At 40.0% G+C, this 20086-nt stretch overlaps 4 protein-coding genes across 4 annotated transcripts in view; 1 reads left to right on the forward strand and 3 right to left on the reverse strand.

Annotated features, from left to right (window-relative positions):
• The window catches only part of ercc6l (excision repair cross-complementation group 6-like), a 9727-nt gene extending 3286 nt beyond the window's left edge, over positions 1-6441 (reverse strand). The window contains exons 1-3 of the mRNA XM_078250445.1: positions 6269-6441; positions 4948-4992; positions 1-2884 (exon numbers count right to left, since the gene is read on the reverse strand). The exon at positions 1-2884 is cut by the window's left edge and continues 3286 nt beyond it. Of these exons, the coding sequence (XP_078106571.1) occupies positions 1-2884; positions 4948-4992; positions 6269-6324 (2985 nt within the window). The 5' untranslated portion in view covers positions 6325-6441. The remainder of the gene's footprint in view (positions 2885-4947; positions 4993-6268) is intronic.
• Positions 6442-7672: 1231 nt separating this feature from the next.
• On the reverse strand, positions 7673-12741 carry LOC144518065 (uncharacterized). The gene is made up of 3 exons (XM_078250446.1): positions 12459-12741; positions 10213-10344; positions 7673-8679 (listed from the first exon to the last, which is right to left on the reverse strand). The coding sequence occupies exons 1-3, from the start codon at positions 12513-12515 to the stop codon at positions 8539-8541; spliced, it is 330 nt and encodes a 109-aa protein (XP_078106572.1). The 5' UTR covers positions 12516-12741; the 3' UTR covers positions 7673-8538.
• Positions 12742-13396: 655 nt separating this feature from the next.
• On the reverse strand, positions 13397-15062 carry sdhaf1 (succinate dehydrogenase complex assembly factor 1). The gene is made up of 2 exons (XM_078249690.1): positions 14884-15062; positions 13397-14325 (listed from the first exon to the last, which is right to left on the reverse strand). Exon 2 carries the CDS (start codon positions 13869-13871, stop codon positions 13623-13625), a length of 249 nt encoding a protein of 82 aa, XP_078105816.1. The 5' UTR covers positions 13872-14325; positions 14884-15062; the 3' UTR covers positions 13397-13622.
• Positions 15063-15836: 774 nt separating this feature from the next.
• nudt18 (nudix (nucleoside diphosphate linked moiety X)-type motif 18) lies at positions 15837-19685 on the forward strand. The gene is made up of 7 exons (XM_078250447.1): positions 15837-15923; positions 16759-16931; positions 17047-17157; positions 17414-17516; positions 17998-18121; positions 18314-18438; positions 19131-19685. The coding sequence occupies exons 2-7, from the start codon at positions 16761-16763 to the stop codon at positions 19511-19513; spliced, it is 1017 nt and encodes a 338-aa protein (XP_078106573.1). The 5' UTR covers positions 15837-15923; positions 16759-16760; the 3' UTR covers positions 19514-19685.
• Positions 19686-20086: the final 401 nt, after the last annotated feature.

Consider the following 20086-nt stretch of genomic DNA (forward strand, 5'->3'; position numbering starts at 1 on the left):
TGCTTCTGTCTCCTGAAGGTCCAGGACATCACGGTCTGAGAACATGTCACTGTCCTCAAGCTGTAAATGGAAGTTGCCTTCAAAGGATTCAAGCCCCGTGCTGACTCTTGATGATGTGTCTGCTTTGAAGCTTGAACAGGATGCTTGCAAGACAGAAAGTCTTTTGTTTTGCAGGGGTGTGACATGTGAATGCCCCAAGTCCATCTTGGAGTTGTATTGTGAGTGTGAAGTTCCGTTTAGCTCCTCATCTTCATCAAGCGCTGTAATGTAATCCGGGCTGCCGTCACCTGCTGAAACACCTGCATCCTCAGACGATGCAGACTCATCCATTAGCTCTTGAACAGAGGCATCTGCCTTATCACCTGCTGCAGCATCACTGGCCTCTGACATCACCAAAGATTCCTCAATCACCTCCTGAGGAGCAGCGTCTTCTTCTATCAGCCATCTTCTCTCCTTCTTGACAGACGGGTGTTTTGGGGAATCCAGGTTCTGCTGGGCAAGCTTGTCTTGGCTTCCTTCTACAAAAGGTTGTTCTTCTGACATACTGTCATCTACAGTAAGATCAATGACTCTGTCACTCAGATATCGTTGAACAGCATCCTTGTCAGAACCCGACTCGTCCAACACCACCACAACAGGTGACCCGTTGACACTGTGGTCAGGCTGTGGATAGGAAGGACTTGGTCTTGGATTTCTTGTCTTTTTCTCATTAGACCGCTCTCTGTTGTGGTTGTCCAGTGGTTGTCTGAGCCAGGCTGGTTCTGTGCTTGATGCCATGCTCTCTGCCAACTGCATCTGTAATTCTGACTCAGCCTTCATCAGCTCCTGGGCCTTCTGGACCCTCCCTTCAATGTAGTGGTGCGCCTCTTGGTCCTCGGCCTCGTCACGGTTGACATCGAGAGAATACATCAGGTCGTGGTCAGAGATCCCAAACATCTCCATGGTGTGGAGGTGGGCAATGTGCTCGTCCAGTTCAGGGTCTGTCCGTCGTTGTCTTGAGTGCAGAGCCTGAAGCTGCATCTGCGTGGATGAGGACCGTGGGTCTTCCAGAATGAAGAGCTCCTTCAGCTCTTGCTTGCTGAAATACCGAAAAGGGTTCTTTTTGTCTCCAGTATTCTGTCTGATGAGGGAGTCTTTGAAAACCTGCCGTCTGTAGATCTTCTCCTCCACCGTGCCGCAGGTTATCAGCCTGTAAACGACGACGTTTTCAGTCTGGCCGATGCGGTACACCCTGTCAACAGCCTGGGCGTCTGTTGCTGGGTTCCAGCTGGGGTCGTAGATCACGACTCGATTTGCTGCCGTCAAAGTGATGCCAACTCCTCCAACCTGGGTGGTCAGGAGGAAGACAGAGTAACGTTTGTCTGTCTGGAACAGAGTAATGAGCCGCTCTCTCTCCGCAATCTGTGTTATTGTGCCATCCAGTCTCAATACTTTGAAGCCTCGGTTGCCCAAGATGCGTTGGATGATGTCAAGCACTTTCCTGTAATGAGCAAAGATGAGTGTGCGGTGGCCCTCTTCTCTGAGCCTTTCGAGCAGCGCAAACAGAAAGACAAGTTTCCCAGACTCAGATATTAAGGTCTCATCAGAAACGTTTGCGATGCTGCCTACGTCTGCCTCCATGTTTTCATTTTCAGCTGTACTTTCCTCCAAGCCTAACTTGGCTATGGCTGCAGCAGAGAGCAGTCTTGGGTGGTCGCACAGCTTTTTCATTATGGTTAATTCAGCCAGAGGTGATCTGGTGGTCATGAGCAGCTCTTTGATGTGGTCCAGCGAAAGGAACTGCCTGTATATGTCTTCCTGAACAGAGCTCAGGTAAGTCCAGACAATCAAGTCGTTCTTTCTCATTAGCGTGGGCATGACTGCTCCAGAGTCTTTTGGAAGGTTTCGAACTTCGTTGTCCTTGTCTGAAAAGTCCTCTTCGCACGGATGTGTGCCGTTCATTTTGTTCTTTTGCACTTCTGCTTTTGTCCTGCGGAGGAAGTAGGGTTTTATGATGGTCATGAGGTTCTCAGACATCCGAGACCCGAGAGCCTTCTCCCCTGGAGTGGCGTCCTTCTCTCGGGCCCGGGTGATGGGGTTCTCAAACTCTGTTTTGAATGTTTTAGCTGTGCCGAGGAGGGCGCCTTGGCACGCAAAGTCAAAGAGAGCCCACATTTCTTTTAGGTTGTTCTGGACTGGAGTGCCTGTGAGAAGAACTCGGTTTTTTGAAGGTATGGCGGTGGCACTTTTGGCCGTTTTCGTGGCTGTGGATTTTATCTTGTGTGCCTCATCCAGGATCATGTAGTCCCATGTGAACTCTTTGCCATGGTATGATGACAATTGCTGCCAGTTGTTCATAAGCATTGTGTATGTGGTGATGATGACGCCATTTCTTCTCTGAACTTTCTCCAAATTCCTGGTCCTCTCTTTGCCCGCACCGTGAAACTCCTTCACCCTCAGGCCAGGAGTCCATTTGGCAAACTCCTTGGTCCAGTTTGTGATGAGTGAGGTTGGCATGACCAGCAGTGTGTGTTTAGCCATATCATTGTCGTACATGCCAGAGAGAAATGTTACCACCTGGATGGTTTTACCAAGGCCCATGTCATCTGCCAAGATCCCACCTTTACGACCATCTCTGTAGAGACTGTATAAGAAGGCCACTCCATTTCTTTGGTAGTCATAAAGTTTGTCATATAACTCTTTGAAAAGCATTAAACCGCTGTTGTTAACATTGACAAACTCTTCATCTTCATCCTCCAAATCAACCTCAGCAAGAAGTTCCTCAACTTTCTTTATCCTGCTTTCAAGTTTTTGACTGTGGTGAATGTTGTACGCCAGTTTGAAGAGCTTCAGAGCCCCTTTCAGATCCCCTTGTTTGGCAACATCTTTACCATCTTGAATGAATCTGAAAAAAAGAAGAAAAAAAAAGACATCAGTGGGTCATTATTACGACAATGTAGTCTAAACTAGAGCTACAACTAATTATTCATTTAATTCATTATCAACTAATCTGACAATTTCTTTCTTAATAATCCTTGATTCATCAATTTTGGTTACAATTTATAATAGTGAAAAAATTCCAAGGTGATGTATTCAGCAGTTCAAAACCAAAACCTCTTTAGTTTTCAATACAACACATATCTTTAGAAAATCATTGAATCCTCACATAAGAGAAGCTGGAACAATAAAATGTTTGGAATTTCTGCTTACCCTTTGTGCCTCACGAGGGACATTTTTTGGCTTTTTAATTTTTCGACCATTTTGGCTATGTAAATGTATATGGCATGATTTTTGGCAATGGTGGGAGTTTTGTTTTGTTTTTTAGAATTTTGGAAGTTCAACCTCACTTCCTATAACAAGTCTTAAACTGTGTAGCCAAAATACAGACACTCAGACCCTTAAAAGGAAAAAAAAAGTCCCCATTATCTCATGATGGACCTTTTGGGGCCCGCTGTTTGCTTTTGACAATCAGACTGAGGATATTTAATATGATTCTTTTTTTCCTAATTTTTATTTTAGATTTTGCTCTCTAGATAATTGTGTAGTGCTCTTACTTTATGTCTGACCAATATTCCTGTAGATTAAAAATTAATTCAGTTTTCTTTTCTCAACCACAACCTTCCTTGTGACTCAAGTAAATCCACTCTATGCAATTTTCTTTGAAACATATGTCAGAATATGTCCGAGGAAGAATGCATTACGTTTACAATCTGCACCACAGTGGACTCTCAATATTGTAATCATTTCATTCAGTCTGGGATTTCACCAAGTGGAATAATCTTTATTCTGGTGTAGTTCATCTGGACTCACCATCACCACAGTTTCAAGACTGCTGAACTGCTTACACAATAAGAAGCCTGACTCCTGCTGGTCAAAATGAGTGAGTGAGTGAGTGAGTGAGTGAGTGATCCTACACTCCAGGCTCCCCATCCTTGCCTTTTTTCTTTTTACCGCTCGCTTTTTTCATTTTGGTTCAATGTCACAAGAGTTGACGGAAAGTCGTGCTGACACCTTTTTTAAGGAAGTGAAATATTATAGCTAAAAAACTAAAACTGAAATGAATTTACCTTATTTTTTATTTTATTAGTTTTTTTAACAGGGCAATATTGTTTAACTTTAGGACATTGTTTTTTTTTATTTTCAAATTTAGTTTCAGTTTATGATAACCCTGCTGACTTTACACTAAAGGGACACGAGAGACTGCCTTAAAAACACTTTCAGATCTCGTCCATTTTCTAGTGGAGGTGCCCCATCTCGCCTGAAATAAAGACTCTGTGTTTCCGCTATGTTGGTTTTGTAGTGGCGGCCCACCATGGCAAAATTTCTGCCAGAAATAGGGCTGTACAAAAAATTTAGTCGCGGTTGCCTTTTAAATTATCCTGCCGACATAATGCACCCCTCGTTGGCTGCCGCTCACATTGCATTCAGAGGTTACTGGGCCCGTCCAGTTTAACTCCACATAATGTTGATGTAGTTTATTGTCAAAACGTTCGCTTTCTTCCGAGTCGACTATTAAACGAACAGCTCCACCAAAAACGTTACTGCGGTGGGTCTGTTCTAAGTGTAGACCTGTTGTAGATGTTAAGTGCCCTATAGTTCCTCAAAAAATATAGTTAAATCACAACTGAAAATATGCCTCATTGTGTGTGAATAAATATATTTGTTTGTGTTGCAGTGAAGTGACCTGCCCCCACTGCTAAAAAAGAAATCCTAAAAGGAAACACTGAAGACTGCTTCTTCTAATGTCCCAATAAATTATTTAATATTTTACGTAATATAAGGCTAATTGAGCATCAGGGAAGATGCCTCCGCTTACCAATTTCCCATGTAAACCCTATGGTAACTTTTTCGGCAATCATTATTGTGAAATTTGAATGTACATAGAAAGTTAAAATGTAAGAACATGACATGGGTGATTAGCTTTGTTTCACACAAAAAGTAGTGTATCATTTAATTTCTTAGAGTTACCTGTGGTAGGCTTCCATGTTGTTGTCTGTATCCATGGACAAAGACCTGTTGAAACAAATTCAGGGTTAAAAACACTAATTACATTAATTTTAGTTCAAAACAACTATGCAGTGGTGGAAAAGTACTCAGATGCTTTAAATGATCAATACAACAATCTAAAAATACTCCCAAGTCCAATCTTCGGGTAGTTAAAATTAGAGATGTTCCGATACCGATACCAGTATCGGCTCCGATACTGCCTAAAACGCTGGTATCGGGAAGTACTGGAGTTTATGCACCGTCCGATACCATGTAATAAAGCCCTAAAGAAAATATACGTTAAAGTAGTTTATTTATGTTCTTTTTCCGTTATAACTGACTGTCAAACTGGAGAATAAAAGAACGTTCTGTGGCATTTATGTTTCACAAAGAGTTTAACCTTAGCCAGACTGACAACAAAGATAGAAATCATATCACATCCATACAGGGATAGTAGTATACAGTTGTTAAAACATAATAAAATATATGACACACTGGTATCGGATCGGTACTCGGTATCGGCCGATACGCAAGTTCAGGTATCGGAATCGGGAAGCAAAAAAATGGTATCGGACCATCTTTAGTTAAAATCAGCATCAAAAGAAGTACATGAGTATTATCAGTTTCATGTATTTATTTATATACGTCTTCTTTCAGACTAGTAACGTTAGAAAGAAGACATTCAAAATACACATTTAGAGGTTTATTTTACTACACTATGTATATAGACTTTTCCTAAATTCACCAAAAGTTAGCATTAGATCATGCCTAATTTGCATATTTAAACATAACATTTTAGAAAACTTGTAATACAAACAATAATTGGGAGTATAACTGGGGCAATATTACATGGTGATATATTATATTAAGATGTTCACCCTATTAACCTAACATTTGCCCTAGATTGACCTGTGTCTCCCAGCTGTTCTGCATAATGCGTACTTCTATTTTTGACACTTTAAGTATATTTTACGTAAGTTACATTTTAACAGGACTTGTACTTGTAATGGACCATAGATATATAGTCATATCTACGGAACTGGACTGTTTGTAGTATTTCTTCTTTCACTTAAGTAAAGTATCAGAGTACTTCTTCCACCACTGTATAACACGTTCTATATGTTGTAGTTTTCAGAGTCACTGCGGTGTTTTCTGCCGGCTAAAAAATAATTCCCAACACAAATCAACATCATTTACCGTTAGCATTAAACGTGACTACCAGTAATGTTAACCTGTGGGACGTTAGCATTGATGCTAATTGTTAGCCCTTCGTGACATCGACATTAACATTAGCTTTACTCACTTTCCCAGTTTCTTTGAAATCTCCGCAATTTCACCATTTTGTTGCGAGACATCCATCCCGACAATATTCGCTTTTCACCGGCACAAAAACGGACTAAACCCGGCAGTGAATAAACGATGGTTAAAAGCAGTTAAACACACCGGGAACTGCTGGAAGATCCACTGACACAAGTATTCGATTTGAACCCGAAGTTTTCCACCCGCCCACTGTTTCAGCGAATTAGAGAGGACGCTATAGTGACGCTACGACGAGGTTGTCCAATTAAGAAAACAGACGAGTTCAGTGGGCGAGATCAACAGCAAAGCACAGCCAATGAGCAGCGTTGAGTCAGGCAGGAAAAAGGAAGCTGTTCTACTTTACTACACTTTACCAGTTTGATGTTTTTTTTCTGGCCATTTTTATTCCAGAAACCGCCAAGAGTTAGTGGAAAAAACGGCCAATTATACAAAAGTAGGAATAAAAGAAATACATATAAGCTATATGTCTCCCTGCGTGTAAATGATGTACATACTTTAGATTAAACTTTAGCTAGTATTTTAAAATCACTGAGGTTATGAGTTCAAGTGTTTCCCAATCCAATCTTTAAAAAAAAGTCTGTAAAATGTAGGCTATTCATTTTTTTTTTTTATTATTGGATTTTTCTCAATGCTGCAAGAAAGAAAAATCTGATGAATCAGTTTGTTTTGTCTTTAGTTGAAAAGTTGTAAAATTGAAGTTGAATCTGTCAATAACTTAGTTATGTAATCACAAAGACCTAATGTGTATGTTTTAGGGTAGAATATAAACTCTCACAATGTTGTGAAAACCACCAAATATGTAGAAGGATGGAAATTCCCTCAAATTAAATCAGAAACACCCGACACGTTTCGTTGGTACATGTCTTGACAAAGTCTCACCTGAAGGCCGCAAGCCTTCATTTTCTTTTAACCATAGAAACGTCTGTTAATGGGTCGAGAGGTGTTGAATGGGTCGAAAAGACTCTGCCCACAATTTTTATTATTCCAGACGCTCCTCCAGTCTCCGGGCAGGTCATCACCCCCAGCAACCGGCTCATCTCTCCTGTATCCAGGGTGAAACGATGATTCACTCTCCAAATAGTCACTGTTTTTCACCGCGGCTGACAGTTACACCACACTTCTAACAAACTGACCTTGGAGTAAAGCTGGTTTTCTGCAAGCTTATCTAACCCTCTTTTGATCATATTTAATTAAAGGTCAAGCTGAAACATTCTGTGTTGACTCAGACATTCTTAAATGATGAGATGCTTTATGCCTCTCAACCCAACCTAAATCAAACACACAACTCTTAATGCTTCAACAGTAAATATACAGAATATAAGATTAGCATGATTATTGGATTATTCCTTCACGTTAGCTTTGTAGAAAGAACTCAATGTAGACCAAGTCAATGGGGGAAGGACAAGGTTTTAATCTGGATGACAAGTTTCTCACAATTCACAGCTAATAATAATGTTATTACACCTGGTCAGAACGTCTCTTCCTAAAGAACACAATGAAGCTTTGTTTTCCAGAAGCTTTTATTGTAAGGAATCATCAAGGTATCAGGAGAGTTTCAACATCCTGATAACAAATTCAAGACTTTTACAAGGTTTTTCCACAGTTTAATGCTACGTTTACACGTGGCCGGCTATTTTCAAAAACGGACATTTCAACGTCTCCGTTTTCAAAAATAACATCGTGCACAGCTGTCAGTTTTCAGAAAAGTGTTTATTTACACGTTCCCGTGTATAAAAGCCGTAAATTCCGTCAAGAGCATGCCAAACCTGTAGGTGGCAGTGTAACGAGAAGCTCAAGCCCACGTTAGCCAATCAGAATCCCGAAAATAGCAACAACAGCAACGAAACGCAACAAATCACTTCCTCGGCTGCCTAAACCTCCGTTTGTCTCAGTTTACATGCAAACAAAGTTTTCCAAAATCTCCACTCTGGCCGGAGTTTTTAGAAAGAATCGTTTTCGGAGTCGAATTCCCCGTTTGCGTGTAAACGAAGGGCACAAACAAAGGGAAATGTCTCCGTTTTTTAAAATAACTACGTATGTGTAAACAGGGTATAAATCTGCAGAGCTCCATCCCAGTGCTTCTTCTCTGGATGGAAAGTGTTGATCAATTAATCAGTTAAGAACAAACTAAATAATTACACTTAACACATAAAGTGTTTAATTAGTATACAGATCAGCTATGAAGATATAAATGTGCCCACGTTATTGAGGTTTTTACATTTTTGATAAATATTGAAACATTGAGCAGTTCATTCAGAATGTTGAAGCTGTCTCCAGAGCTTTGACTTGAGCGGCGAAAACCAGAACTCTTTTCTCCACTTCGGCGTTGATGTTGGCCTGCGAGGCTCGCGGGTTCTGACGGAGGAACTCTGAGATGCTAAGGATGCACTCTCTCTGAGGGAACACACACACAAAAACACAATGAGCCACCTAATGAGTTACACGTTAAAACAACCTAGGTTATTATATCATTATGTAGCTTCCCAATAGTGTTCCTTATGTATTCAAAGCCAAATATTCATATTTTGGTCAAAGTACGTATGTTTTAGTGTCAAATGCTGTTTTCCCCAAGCCCTTATAAAAAACATTTTTCCATGCGACCGTTACGTAGGTTTCTGGATAATGACGGTGCTACATGTACTGTATCCTTATCCATAGTCAGTGTATTATCTACAGCAACTTACATAGATGGCCAGTTTGGATAAGTAGACAGGAGTAACGTTACAGGCACGGAAGCTAACCAATGTACTGCTGTGGACACCCGTGTTAGTTCGGATCCGAAAGTCACACAACAACACAAACAAACTAGCCAACCGAGGAAGACCAGCAACTCCTGTGTTCGTCGAGGTAAAATTAACTTTTTTTTTTTGTCAAGGGCGTTTGGTGGCTTTGAAGAGAGCAAAATGTACTGCTGAGGACGGGGGCAGCAGCTGAACGTATTTTAAGCCCCCGACCCCAACACCAACCCGATTATCGGCCGTTGGACAGTCTGGTGAGGTCAGTGAATCGAGTCTGTTCGAGTGTGTTCCGTGCCGTCGTCAGTCTGAGGAGCCGTCGGCGTTCATTTGGGCCGATTTGACATGTTGAGTCGGAAGGCGTGCAGTCGGACTCAATGGCCAATCTTATTGGTGGAGTGCTAACCCGGAAATGACGAGCGGGATGAGCCTGACCAACGCCTCTCAAAATCTGACGAAAATCTTTTAAACTGACCTTTGTCGATCTGAAATGAAGACAGATTCAGCAACTGCATGGCCTATTTCTGTCTTAAAAATTTCGGGTTGGTGTGTCAGAGCATTTAGACTCTTAACAAAAGACCAATATCAGTTAACGCTATATTTAGAATATTTTCCCACTTTACCTTGCCTGTCAGACAGCCCTTTCTGACGGGAAATGAAGCCGTTATATTGCTCCCTTCAAAGCTAAACCAGTCATTTCACTTTGCTGGTCTACCGCTGCCTCAATCAGTTACTTAGTTAGTGTTATTGTGTGACCTTTGGATCCATACTAACGTGGCTGGCGTCCACAGCAGTACATTGCTTAGCTACTGTGCCTTTACGTTCAAACTTAGCACAGCTAACCTTGACTCAGTTAGCGCTAGCATTTACATTCATTATAACCTCAATGATAAGCTTAGTGTGAAAACCTTCCCTGCTTTTTGCTAAGGCTGAGTGGGCATTTCAATTTGAAAAACCCAGAAAAGAATGCAGATGGAGTCGGCCATTAATAATGCCCCTGATTTATGTTATAATTCTGAAACGGATGTGTATGTGTCTCTGTTGTTCTCCTGTCCTCTTATTTCAATAAAGTTGTTAAAAAAAAAAAGACACTTCAGGGATTCCGTACATTAACCTGAATGAGACTGCATGCTTTCCTTTCAGGATCAGACATGAGTTTTTCTGAATACTGCAGAAAAAAACAGACAGGTACCTTGTAGGCGTCCACTTTCTCCTGGCCGGTAAATCGGTTCAGCAGCTCTCTGCCGACCTGGACGCCAGTCACTGCCGCCAAGATCATCCGGTCATCGTCAGTTTGAGAGGACAGCCAGCGCAGCAGCGCCATCTGCCGGAGGGCGGAAGACATACTAAGATAAGAACTGTATTGATCATACACCAGGGCAAATTCGCTTTGTACAGCAGCTCAAGAGTCAAAAAAGGCAACAGGAAATAAGTAGTGCTGTCAAACGATTAAAATATTTAAATCGCGATTAATCGCATTAATGTCATAGTTAACTCGCAATTAATCGCACATTTTTCTCTATTCTAAATGTCCATTGATTTCTTTTTGTCCCATTATTTTTTTCTCATTTTAATGCTCTTATCAACATGATACAACGATACTTTTAAAACGGTGCCTGAACCGAAAGAGATAGATAGATAGATAAATATATATATATATAAAAAACGAGTACCATGTTCAATTGTATTTGTCTGTTCAAAAATATAAAACAATAAAAAGTTGATCTCTAAGGAGCACAAAATGGCGAAAACAACCACTGGATGGGAAAAGGGTATTTTACAATAACTTTGAATGCACCATGAGGCTGGCGAGGCAAGGCCGAGTCTGTGTTTTTCAGACAACGGTAGCTACAGTCTGGTGTTAGAAGCCTCTCCAGTGAAATACAGTCACACTTTACACCGTTTAGCTGTCAGCATTTTAACCGTGTTTACTCCAGCTGCTAGCTAACAGTAGGTTAACGTTACTGCTAAGTGTAGTGTTGACTAGCGTCCCGTGCGGCGATGTTTCAGTTCCCTCTAACGTCCGTTTTCGGAGCATCAGAGAGAAGCGCAGGCATTTAAGTGGCACCTAAATAAGGCACCGAAATCCGGTAGATAACGGTCGTTAAGGCACCAGTGCCGTATTAGCACCGGGTCTCGGACCTCCCCCCAATAAAAACTCTTCGGATCTACACGATTCACGTGGATGACATTTCCCATTCAAAACGGCAATTTTCGCCGAAAAGCAACTAGTTTGCAGGTATGTACTACTTTTTGGCCGGCTCGCAAGCCCAAACAAGTGTGTCTGTTGTTTTGTTTCTGGTCTAGCTAGATCCGGTGTGGTGTTGTAGTTTTTCTAACGTTACTAGTTGTTGCAACAGCATGTGAAAAAAACCACAAACGTTTGCTAGGCCAAAAAGAACATTAATCTCGCGATAAAAAAATGTACGGCATTAAAATGGGTTTGCGTTAACGCCGTTAATAACGCGTTTAACTGACAGCACTAGAAATAAGTGATTGAATGATGAATAAAAATTAAAAAAAAGAGACAAAAATACAAATAAAATAAATAATATCTATATACACCTTTAACTTATATACAGATTTGTAATTGTGATTGTAATCAGTAATTGTGAGAAGGACCAGGTAAGAATCTTTACATTTCTATTAAAGACACTATACTTTAGAGGTATATGCTGCCATCTGTGTTTTGTTTTGGGTTCAGTCAGAGCAGTTTGTCTTTCTTTTCTCAGAGTAGATTTGTGCTGTGTTTTGTTGATTTGGCTCCACCGGTGGCCCTTTCCCCTTCTACTTGTGTTTAACACGAATTCACTACTGTAAATACTGTAAATACAATTACAGCCAGTTTAAAAGAAGCCTAAATCACTCTAAATCAAACTTCGTTATTTAAAGGTGGATGTGTTCCCTTCTTCCATAGATGGCTGTAACATAAACTATCAGGTTTTACATTGATCTCCTACATGTGGGTTGGATCTCAGAGAAGGGTTTGATTTGATCCAGGTATATAAGTTACAGAAAGAAAAGCTAAATATAACGTATATAAAGTGAATGGGAAGAGACATTGGATAAATAAAATATAAAAATGTATAAATACACGTTGGCACTTACTATGCAGAACTGCCCATTTCAGAATAATAAACATTATCGGATTATAATTATTAATGCATTGATGTGTTAGTAGGGTTTTAATTACTTTATATACACTGCTGGGTAGTTTAATCTATCATACTACATGTTTATTTATAAGTTGATTACGCTTTGTTTTTAAAATCTGTAAAAGTAACTAAAGCTGTCAGAAAAATGGAGTGCATTAAAAAGTACACTATTTCCCTCTGAGATGTAGTGGAGTACAGTATAAGTATAAGATACAGCAAATGCTCGATATACTCGGTAAAGTAAAAGCACCTCAAAATTGTACTTGAGCACAGGGTTTCTCACCTGCTGAAATAACTGAGCGTTTGTCATTTCTCCTCCTGAGTTCACTGAACCTGCCATGACGGAATAAAATGACGAATAAGCGATAAAAAAAAACAAATAAAAAAAACAGCGGACAGTTGTGATGAAAGCGAACCCTTACAACTTCACCTGTAACCGCTAATAGAAGCTAAATTCGCTATTTTCACAGAAATATACCGAAAAACGAGTCTTCTGTCATCTAGCTAGCTACTGTGAATGCAAAACATCTCACTTCCTGTTTACATCCCTTCTTCTTCGTTGGTGTCAGTCGGTGATTCAGACTGGCTGCTGCCGCCCAGCGGTCACACCATGTACATCCTTTACTGCAGTAAAAACAGTGATGGAAGAAGTACTCAAAAATTACTACAAAAAATTAAGTAAAAGTATATATGCTTTTACTTGAATACTTTAAGTAGCCTACATTTTGCTGTTAATATTTTTGTACTGAAGTTAAAAGTATAACAGTATAAACTGCCCCCTCCACAGCAGCCCATTTCTCAGCTTTCATGTCGGTACTCCAAACTGGGGGCGTGCCGACCGCCATCTACTGTAGGTAATCCACTGACTGAAGGATAATACCTTATACAAACCCACTCAGGGCACAACATTCAAAATTTGCACCATTTACCAGCAACGTACTGGTAAAATATGCAAGTGGATAGTAGAATTGCTTCACTTACCAGCCAAAAAAAACAAAAAAACAAATATAATCCATTGAGTGGATGGTAACATTTTACTATTCACTAGCAATTTGGCCAGTGGACAAAAACGTTGACTTTGCACCCTGACCCTACTTCAAAAAATCCAAACTATCCCTTTAACATGCGGAATGCTCCATCCTGTGATAATGACTGCAATATTAATCTTTTCCACATTATAGTTTTATCCACATCACTGACTGTATTATTATAATTATCATCAAGTGTGTCAAAGAAAGTTTATTCATGTTCATGAGTCTAAACAGTAAGACAACATTTTGCATATTTAACATCAAAAAAATTTATTTTATGATAAATCGCATCACATCTTTTCTCCATACTGAGCATTTGCTTGCCTATTGGTCTTCAGCATCTCAGCATTACAGTTTGGTCGTAACCAAGTATTTATCGTGGCATTAACAGCCACAGACATACAGCAGGTCAGAGGTCAGCTCTTCTCTGCAGGTTTGGAGAAAGAGCCTAGCTGTTTGGTGTTTACGTCCCTCAGCTGCTCCAGCTGTCTCTGTCCTCGCCTGTACAGATACTCAATGTGCATCACGTCCGTCTTCTTGATGCAAGCATTCACTCTGAACTCGTCACGGATTCGGGGGATGAAGCCTGGTTTGTCCTGACCGGCCCGCAGAAACTGCCGGTACAGAGCAAGGACCTGCTTCTGCAGCTTACTGTGCCGCGCCATCGGACTAACTCACCAGACCAAAGATCAGAAACCAGGTCAGCAGACAGCTAGAAGGACACGATGACTCAGGGACTGGAGTATCTTCAGCTGCAGTTCCTCTAATGAGGTTCCTTTAATGTCCTCTAATGATGCTGCTGTGGTCAAACTCTGACTGCATTGAAGTGAATGGGAAATTTCAGCTCTCAGCACATCACTGAGCTTCTTCTCGTGTCAGTCGGAGGGCAGATTTATGATTACAGACAGACACTGAACGTGATGTTGAACCCTGAATGGGTCATCAGTTTAAAGCTGGAGCTACAGATTAAACACTGAGGACCCTGAGCTCACCACGGTTTTTTTGGTCTGGTCTTTATACATGGCTTTCTGAGGTAAGGGGGTGGGCAGGGAGCTCTGATTGGCTGAGAAGTCGTCTGAGGATTTCAGGTGTTGAACTGATGCAGGATCTGATGTTCGACTATGGGAGTAAACGCACTGAGTTAAGGTGATGTCACAACTACAGCACAATGTTTGAAGAATCAGCCCCACAACCAATTCAATAATACTACAACTTTACCGTAGGCTACTTGCATTTAACTGAGCACTACTTGCACTGTGTCCACATCACTATGGTTTATTTGTCTACCATTGCACAGCATTTCTATGTAGAAAAATAAATCTTACGTATTTAAGCTATTGTTGGTAAGTATTGCACTTTGTCTTTTTTGCTCTAAACTGCTGTAACAGTACGATTTCCGCTGGGATTAATAAAGTACTCTAATATTCACACAACAGTAACGTTAGTGGATGGAAAAAAGCATTCATTCATGTTTTCTTTTGATGATTTTCTAAATTAGTTTAAAATTTGGATGGATGACTAAATGGCATTAGTTTAAGAAAGGGTGAAAACTAAATATGCAATATAACTGGGGCTAAAATAAATTATTATTTTAACAATCGATTAATCTGCAAATTAGTTAGCTGAACTAGGAGAATAATAACATAGTAACAACCAATTCAGGAAAGCTTAACTTACCTGTTTTAAACTGGTTCAACAAATGTTTACCCATTTCATCTGATTAAACTGGTTCCATCAGTAAATCACCAGTAAGTAAATCAACCGACATGTAAAAGTATAACCTGCACGCTGTATAATTAGCTGTGTTAGCTGATGTAAACAGCCCGTGTGACCTTACTGCGCGTTACAAAACCACGGTGAAGCTAACGGGAAAAAAAAACTACAACTTCCGACAAGAGATTTCACAATAAAATACTCATTTAGGAGCACGAAATATTACAAAGGCTATGAAACGTAGATTTGGTTAACACTTTTAAAACCCTGCTAACTATTTGTTTTTATTTTAAATATAGATTACTACGGAGTGTGTGTAGGTATATATTTACCTGTTCCACGAATAATGTGTGAGAGAAACATCTCAGCTGCTCCTGACTGACTAAAGATTAAAATCAATTCCTTGTTTATTTCATTTATTTAAATCTTAAAGTAAGTGACTCTTGCTCCAGAGCTCCAGGTTTTACTGTGTGCCAAAATCTAAGTCAACAATTGAAGCTGAACGAGGACATTGACAAGCTCCTGACAGAATACACCTCTGATGTCATGTCAATTACCTCCAACATAACCCTACATTTACTCCGTATTTAGTATCGCGTGGTCATGACACAATCGTTAGCCTATTTTTTACAAAAACGTCTGCTACGGAGCCATAACGTGAGATACAAGGTAATGGAGCCTTTTATACATTATCGTGTTTCTTTAGCAATAAACAATGGACAAATAGAGTCTTTAAACGCTTCAGATTTTCTTCAGAGTTATTCGCTGTCAAAGTGACGCCAAAATGAATGGCAGTCAATGGAATGCTAACGGCAGGTGATGGCTTGTTAGCATTACCCCCTTGTCCAGAACCCATATTCAACATCGCCTTTATTTTGAAACTCCCGAACCTGAAGATTTTTATTTCCAGGTTAGCTTGAAGGTGTGTCAAAACAATTACAGAGCAGCAGCAGTGAGTGAGCACAGTGGGAATGGAGACTTAACACGGTCGTTAATTACATACGGTTCGTGCTTTTATTTCTGTTAATTTGTCGGAGTGATTTTACAATATCTATCTTTTTCGGGTGGGAAGTTTGACAAAAGTGGAAAACGGATTTTCGACAAGCTAACATTAGCTTCTGTCAGAGCACTCTGACAAAAGATGATTAGCTAGTTATAAGCAATAATTAATCTGCATGTCAGGCTAGTTATCAACAAAAATAAAAAGCTTTTCATAGCATTGTGGTTACATTACATGTATTTAAAATAGAAAAAATTACTTTTCTTAGCAAGCTAGTAAAATGACATTCACGAGTGTTAACTGGAAGAATACTGACCGTTAACTAATATTAAAATACTAATATCTGCTTATTAAGCTCTGGAAATAGAGAAGATTTTCCATACTGCTGTTTACATCATGGCATTTGTCTCTTTAATATCTCTGGTAAAAATAATAATTCACTTCATTCAAACTTCCACCACTCCTAGCAGGAACATTCTACAGAACACACCATAGTAACCGCAACCTACAAAATAAACATCTTCTCTGTAACGCAGTGTCAATAAAAACTGAACATTATATACTTCATAAAGGTTGGATTCAGTTGTAGATATGTTCATGTTATTGTGCATCACAAACCCATCCTACTGTAAATAATGAACCCACAACAAATAAATGAAAACCAGCCTGAAAAAGCTCAATATGAAATCAAAAACTGTAATAATCATCTAATTATATATTTACAACAAATCACTATTAAAACACTTTTGTTTGCTTTCTGCTACTTTAGCGTAAAGCAAGTGAGATGTTACACGTACATTTTGTCTGAGAAGCGTATTTATTTTCCCATGTACCTGCAGACATGGAGGTGACGGAGAAGGAGTGGCGGCAGGTGGAGGAGCAGGTGGAGAGGCTGCTATGTGGTCAGGGGTCAGAGGTCACCGCCTGTGACGTGGGCCTGGAGCAGAGCAAACCGGCGACTCTGAGGAAGAATGTCACCTACATTGTCTGCGCCGTCATCTTCAATGAGAAGGTAACCTCATTATCAGTTTATCTGCCAATTATTTGCATTATTATTTAATTAATTGTTGGGTCTATAAAAATGTGTGTGTGTGTGTGTGTGTGTGTGTGTGTGTGTTGTCCATCAGGAGGAGGTGCTGATGGTGCAGGAGGCAAAGACGGACTGTTATAAGCAGTGGTACCTGCCTGCAGGGAGGGTGGAGGTGGGGGAGAGCCTGGAGGAGGCGCTGAGGAGGGAGGTGAGACACACACATGCACACACACACGCTATTATTATTTTCTTCCTTTTTTTTTTTTTTACACACACCGTGGTATCGACTTTAGTATTGAGTATTGTTTACTTTTGTTGGTATCAGTACCGAATACTAGATTTTTGGTATCGTGAAATCTCCAACACACAAACACACACGCACACGCACACACACACACACACACACACACACACACACACAAACTTGTCCCGGTTACCTGAGTTACCGCTCTGTTTATCTGCAGGTGAAGGAGGAGGCGGGGTTTGACTGTGAGCCAATCACCTTGCTGCTGATCCAGGAGCAGGGACCGCAGTGGATCCGCTTCAACTTCCTTGCTAAAGTCACAGGTCAGAGGTCACACATACACGCACGTTTGTACTTCTGTTCTTATGAGGACCCTCATGAACATAATTAACCAAACTGAACCTGACTCTGTCGGTCTCCATTAAAAAAACCTGAAACTGTGTTGTTGTTAAATTCACTGTACAGAATGAAGATTCTACAGAGTTTGTCTCGGAGCTCACCCTAAATCTCAGTTTAACAGCTGGACTTACCTGCAGGATTTATGGGGCAGGAGATATCTTGCGTCCAGCAGTTAAACTTTAGAAATATTGACATATTCATAGATTCTGGATTTTTACATTAGGTAGAGGGGGGAAGATGATCTTTTAAGGTTATTTTTACATGTCTTAATACATACATACATAACATACATAATATACATGAAACTAACAGGGATAGTGTGTTGCCTGAAATTAGAACTGCAGATGGTATTTTTTTTAAATGTATGATGATTTTAATGAAGTAAACCTTCTCTCTGTTTCTGAGGTGGGAGTCTAAAAAGTCTGTCAGCAGCAGATCAGGAGTCTCTTCAGGCCTCCTGGTGGGACAGACAGTCCGCTCTCCCTCTGAGAGGACGAGACATTCTCCGTCTCATTGACTGCGGACTCAAGTACGACATTAAACTCTCTGCTAGACTAAAGATGTCCTGAACACATATTGATGAAACTGATATCCCTCTGAAACATGTGGAGACGAGAGAGAACAAGAGGGTTTCACTAAATCTCTGACTGTTCTTACCAAAACCCACACATTTTTATATATTGAATACTGACCCTGACTCTGTCCGCCGTGATGCTTTCAGGTACCATCAGGATCCCCTGCATCCTGTCACGTTACCTGTAGACCTGAGCTGCCGTCACGTGGTGCAGAGACTTGTCCTGGTCTTCACCAACGCTAAGGAACAGATCTGGGTCCTGCTTATCAAAGGTAACTGATTGCTCAAAAGAAAAAAGAAAAACTAATTACCTTCAGGTTTCAGGTTGATTTTCACTGCCTGAGCTGCTGATGAAAATCAGTTGTTGAAGTGTTTTCCATGTCCAGTTTCTTTTTTTCCACTTAACTCTTTATTGCCAAAAGAAATACAATAAAAAGTTGTTGTTGTCGTCTCAAGTTATGTGTCAGTTTTCCATTAAGATTTCTACAACGATTATTAGCCGTTGGTCCTTCTGTCTGTGGCTCTACTTTCCCCTAATTTTTCATAAAAGCTTTTTTACTTGCTACTTACATTATTTCTACCAAGTTTATGTTGTTCACATTTCTCTTTTGTCAGAGAAGTAACAGATAATATACTAAACAACTTATAGGGACCTTTTATTGTAGTATTTGTTAAAACACGAATTAGAATCCTAATTACAATAACTTCAATATGACGTAAATACACCCTCACATGTCTGAGGCCTGTAGGCTCAGGCTTGTTAGACAACATTTAATATTTGAGGACTTTTGTTTAATTAAAAACATGATTATATTTTTAAGTAAGATATTGCAAAAAGTATTCTGTAAGTAGCTAGTTAGTTATTAGTACCAAAACTATGAAGTTTTATTAGAAGTTTTTTGCTCATCTTCCAGACAAATCAGTTTTTTTTGTCCCATACTACATTACCCTCTCTGTCCTGCAGCCCCAGTGCTCCACCTTCCCACGGCGGCGGCGGTAAAGACTCACGCGGTGACATGGACGGCCAACATGGTGGTGCAGGAAGCCATGCCGTCAGCATATTATGACCAAGACGTCAACACACTGGGCGTCTTCAGCCTGCAGCACAACGGGCGTCAGCACGGGAAGACAGACGGTGTGTGCTTCAACACGCTGGTGGCGCTGGTGCCCGACCACGTCCAACGCAACGAGGACGGAGAAAAGGTAGAGTGGACGGGGACGGGACAGCCTCCACCTGTAGAAAACCCTCGATACGTCTGGCAAGAAGTCCAGAAACAAACACTGAAAGAGAAACTACTGGAGAAGACCAAAAACACCTCCATTTTACCTATGCACAGCCTGTACTGACCACATTATATCACTGTATCATTCACCAAGAGGACTCTTATTGTGAAAAGAACACTGTTGGCTTTTCTTAAAGGAGCTTTTATTCTGAAAAGTAAATGTCTTATTTCATTTATCAGTTGGATTGAAGCGTTTTAATGTCGACAGAACAATAAAATACTTATGTTATATCTGATTGATTTCATAAGAAATATTCTAAACTTTCTTTAGAGTGAAAAAAAAACACTTTAAATGAATACTTCAATATTTTGGGAAATACACTTATTCTCTTTGTTTTATATATTATATACCCAACCCCCAATATACATAACATGCATATATGTAAACAGATGCTTATCGGTTTTAACAGTTTTAGATGCAATATTATATTATATACGGTTAAATAATATTATTCTCAATCACTCAGAATAATAGCCAATAGGTGCTCTACAGATTTACAGATACACATAACTTAAAATAATCAATACATTTATATAGGCAAATATGTTTAATGTATTTCTTTAACTTTCTTTAAAATTAAAATGAGCTTCTATTTATTATATATAAACAAAACAGGTTGAAGGTATTTTAATATGA

The sequence above is a fragment of the Sander vitreus genome, chromosome 5 (genome assembly GCF_031162955.1).
Source record: "Sander vitreus isolate 19-12246 chromosome 5, sanVit1, whole genome shotgun sequence".
Classification (NCBI taxonomy): Eukaryota; Metazoa; Chordata; class Actinopteri; order Perciformes; family Percidae; genus Sander; species Sander vitreus.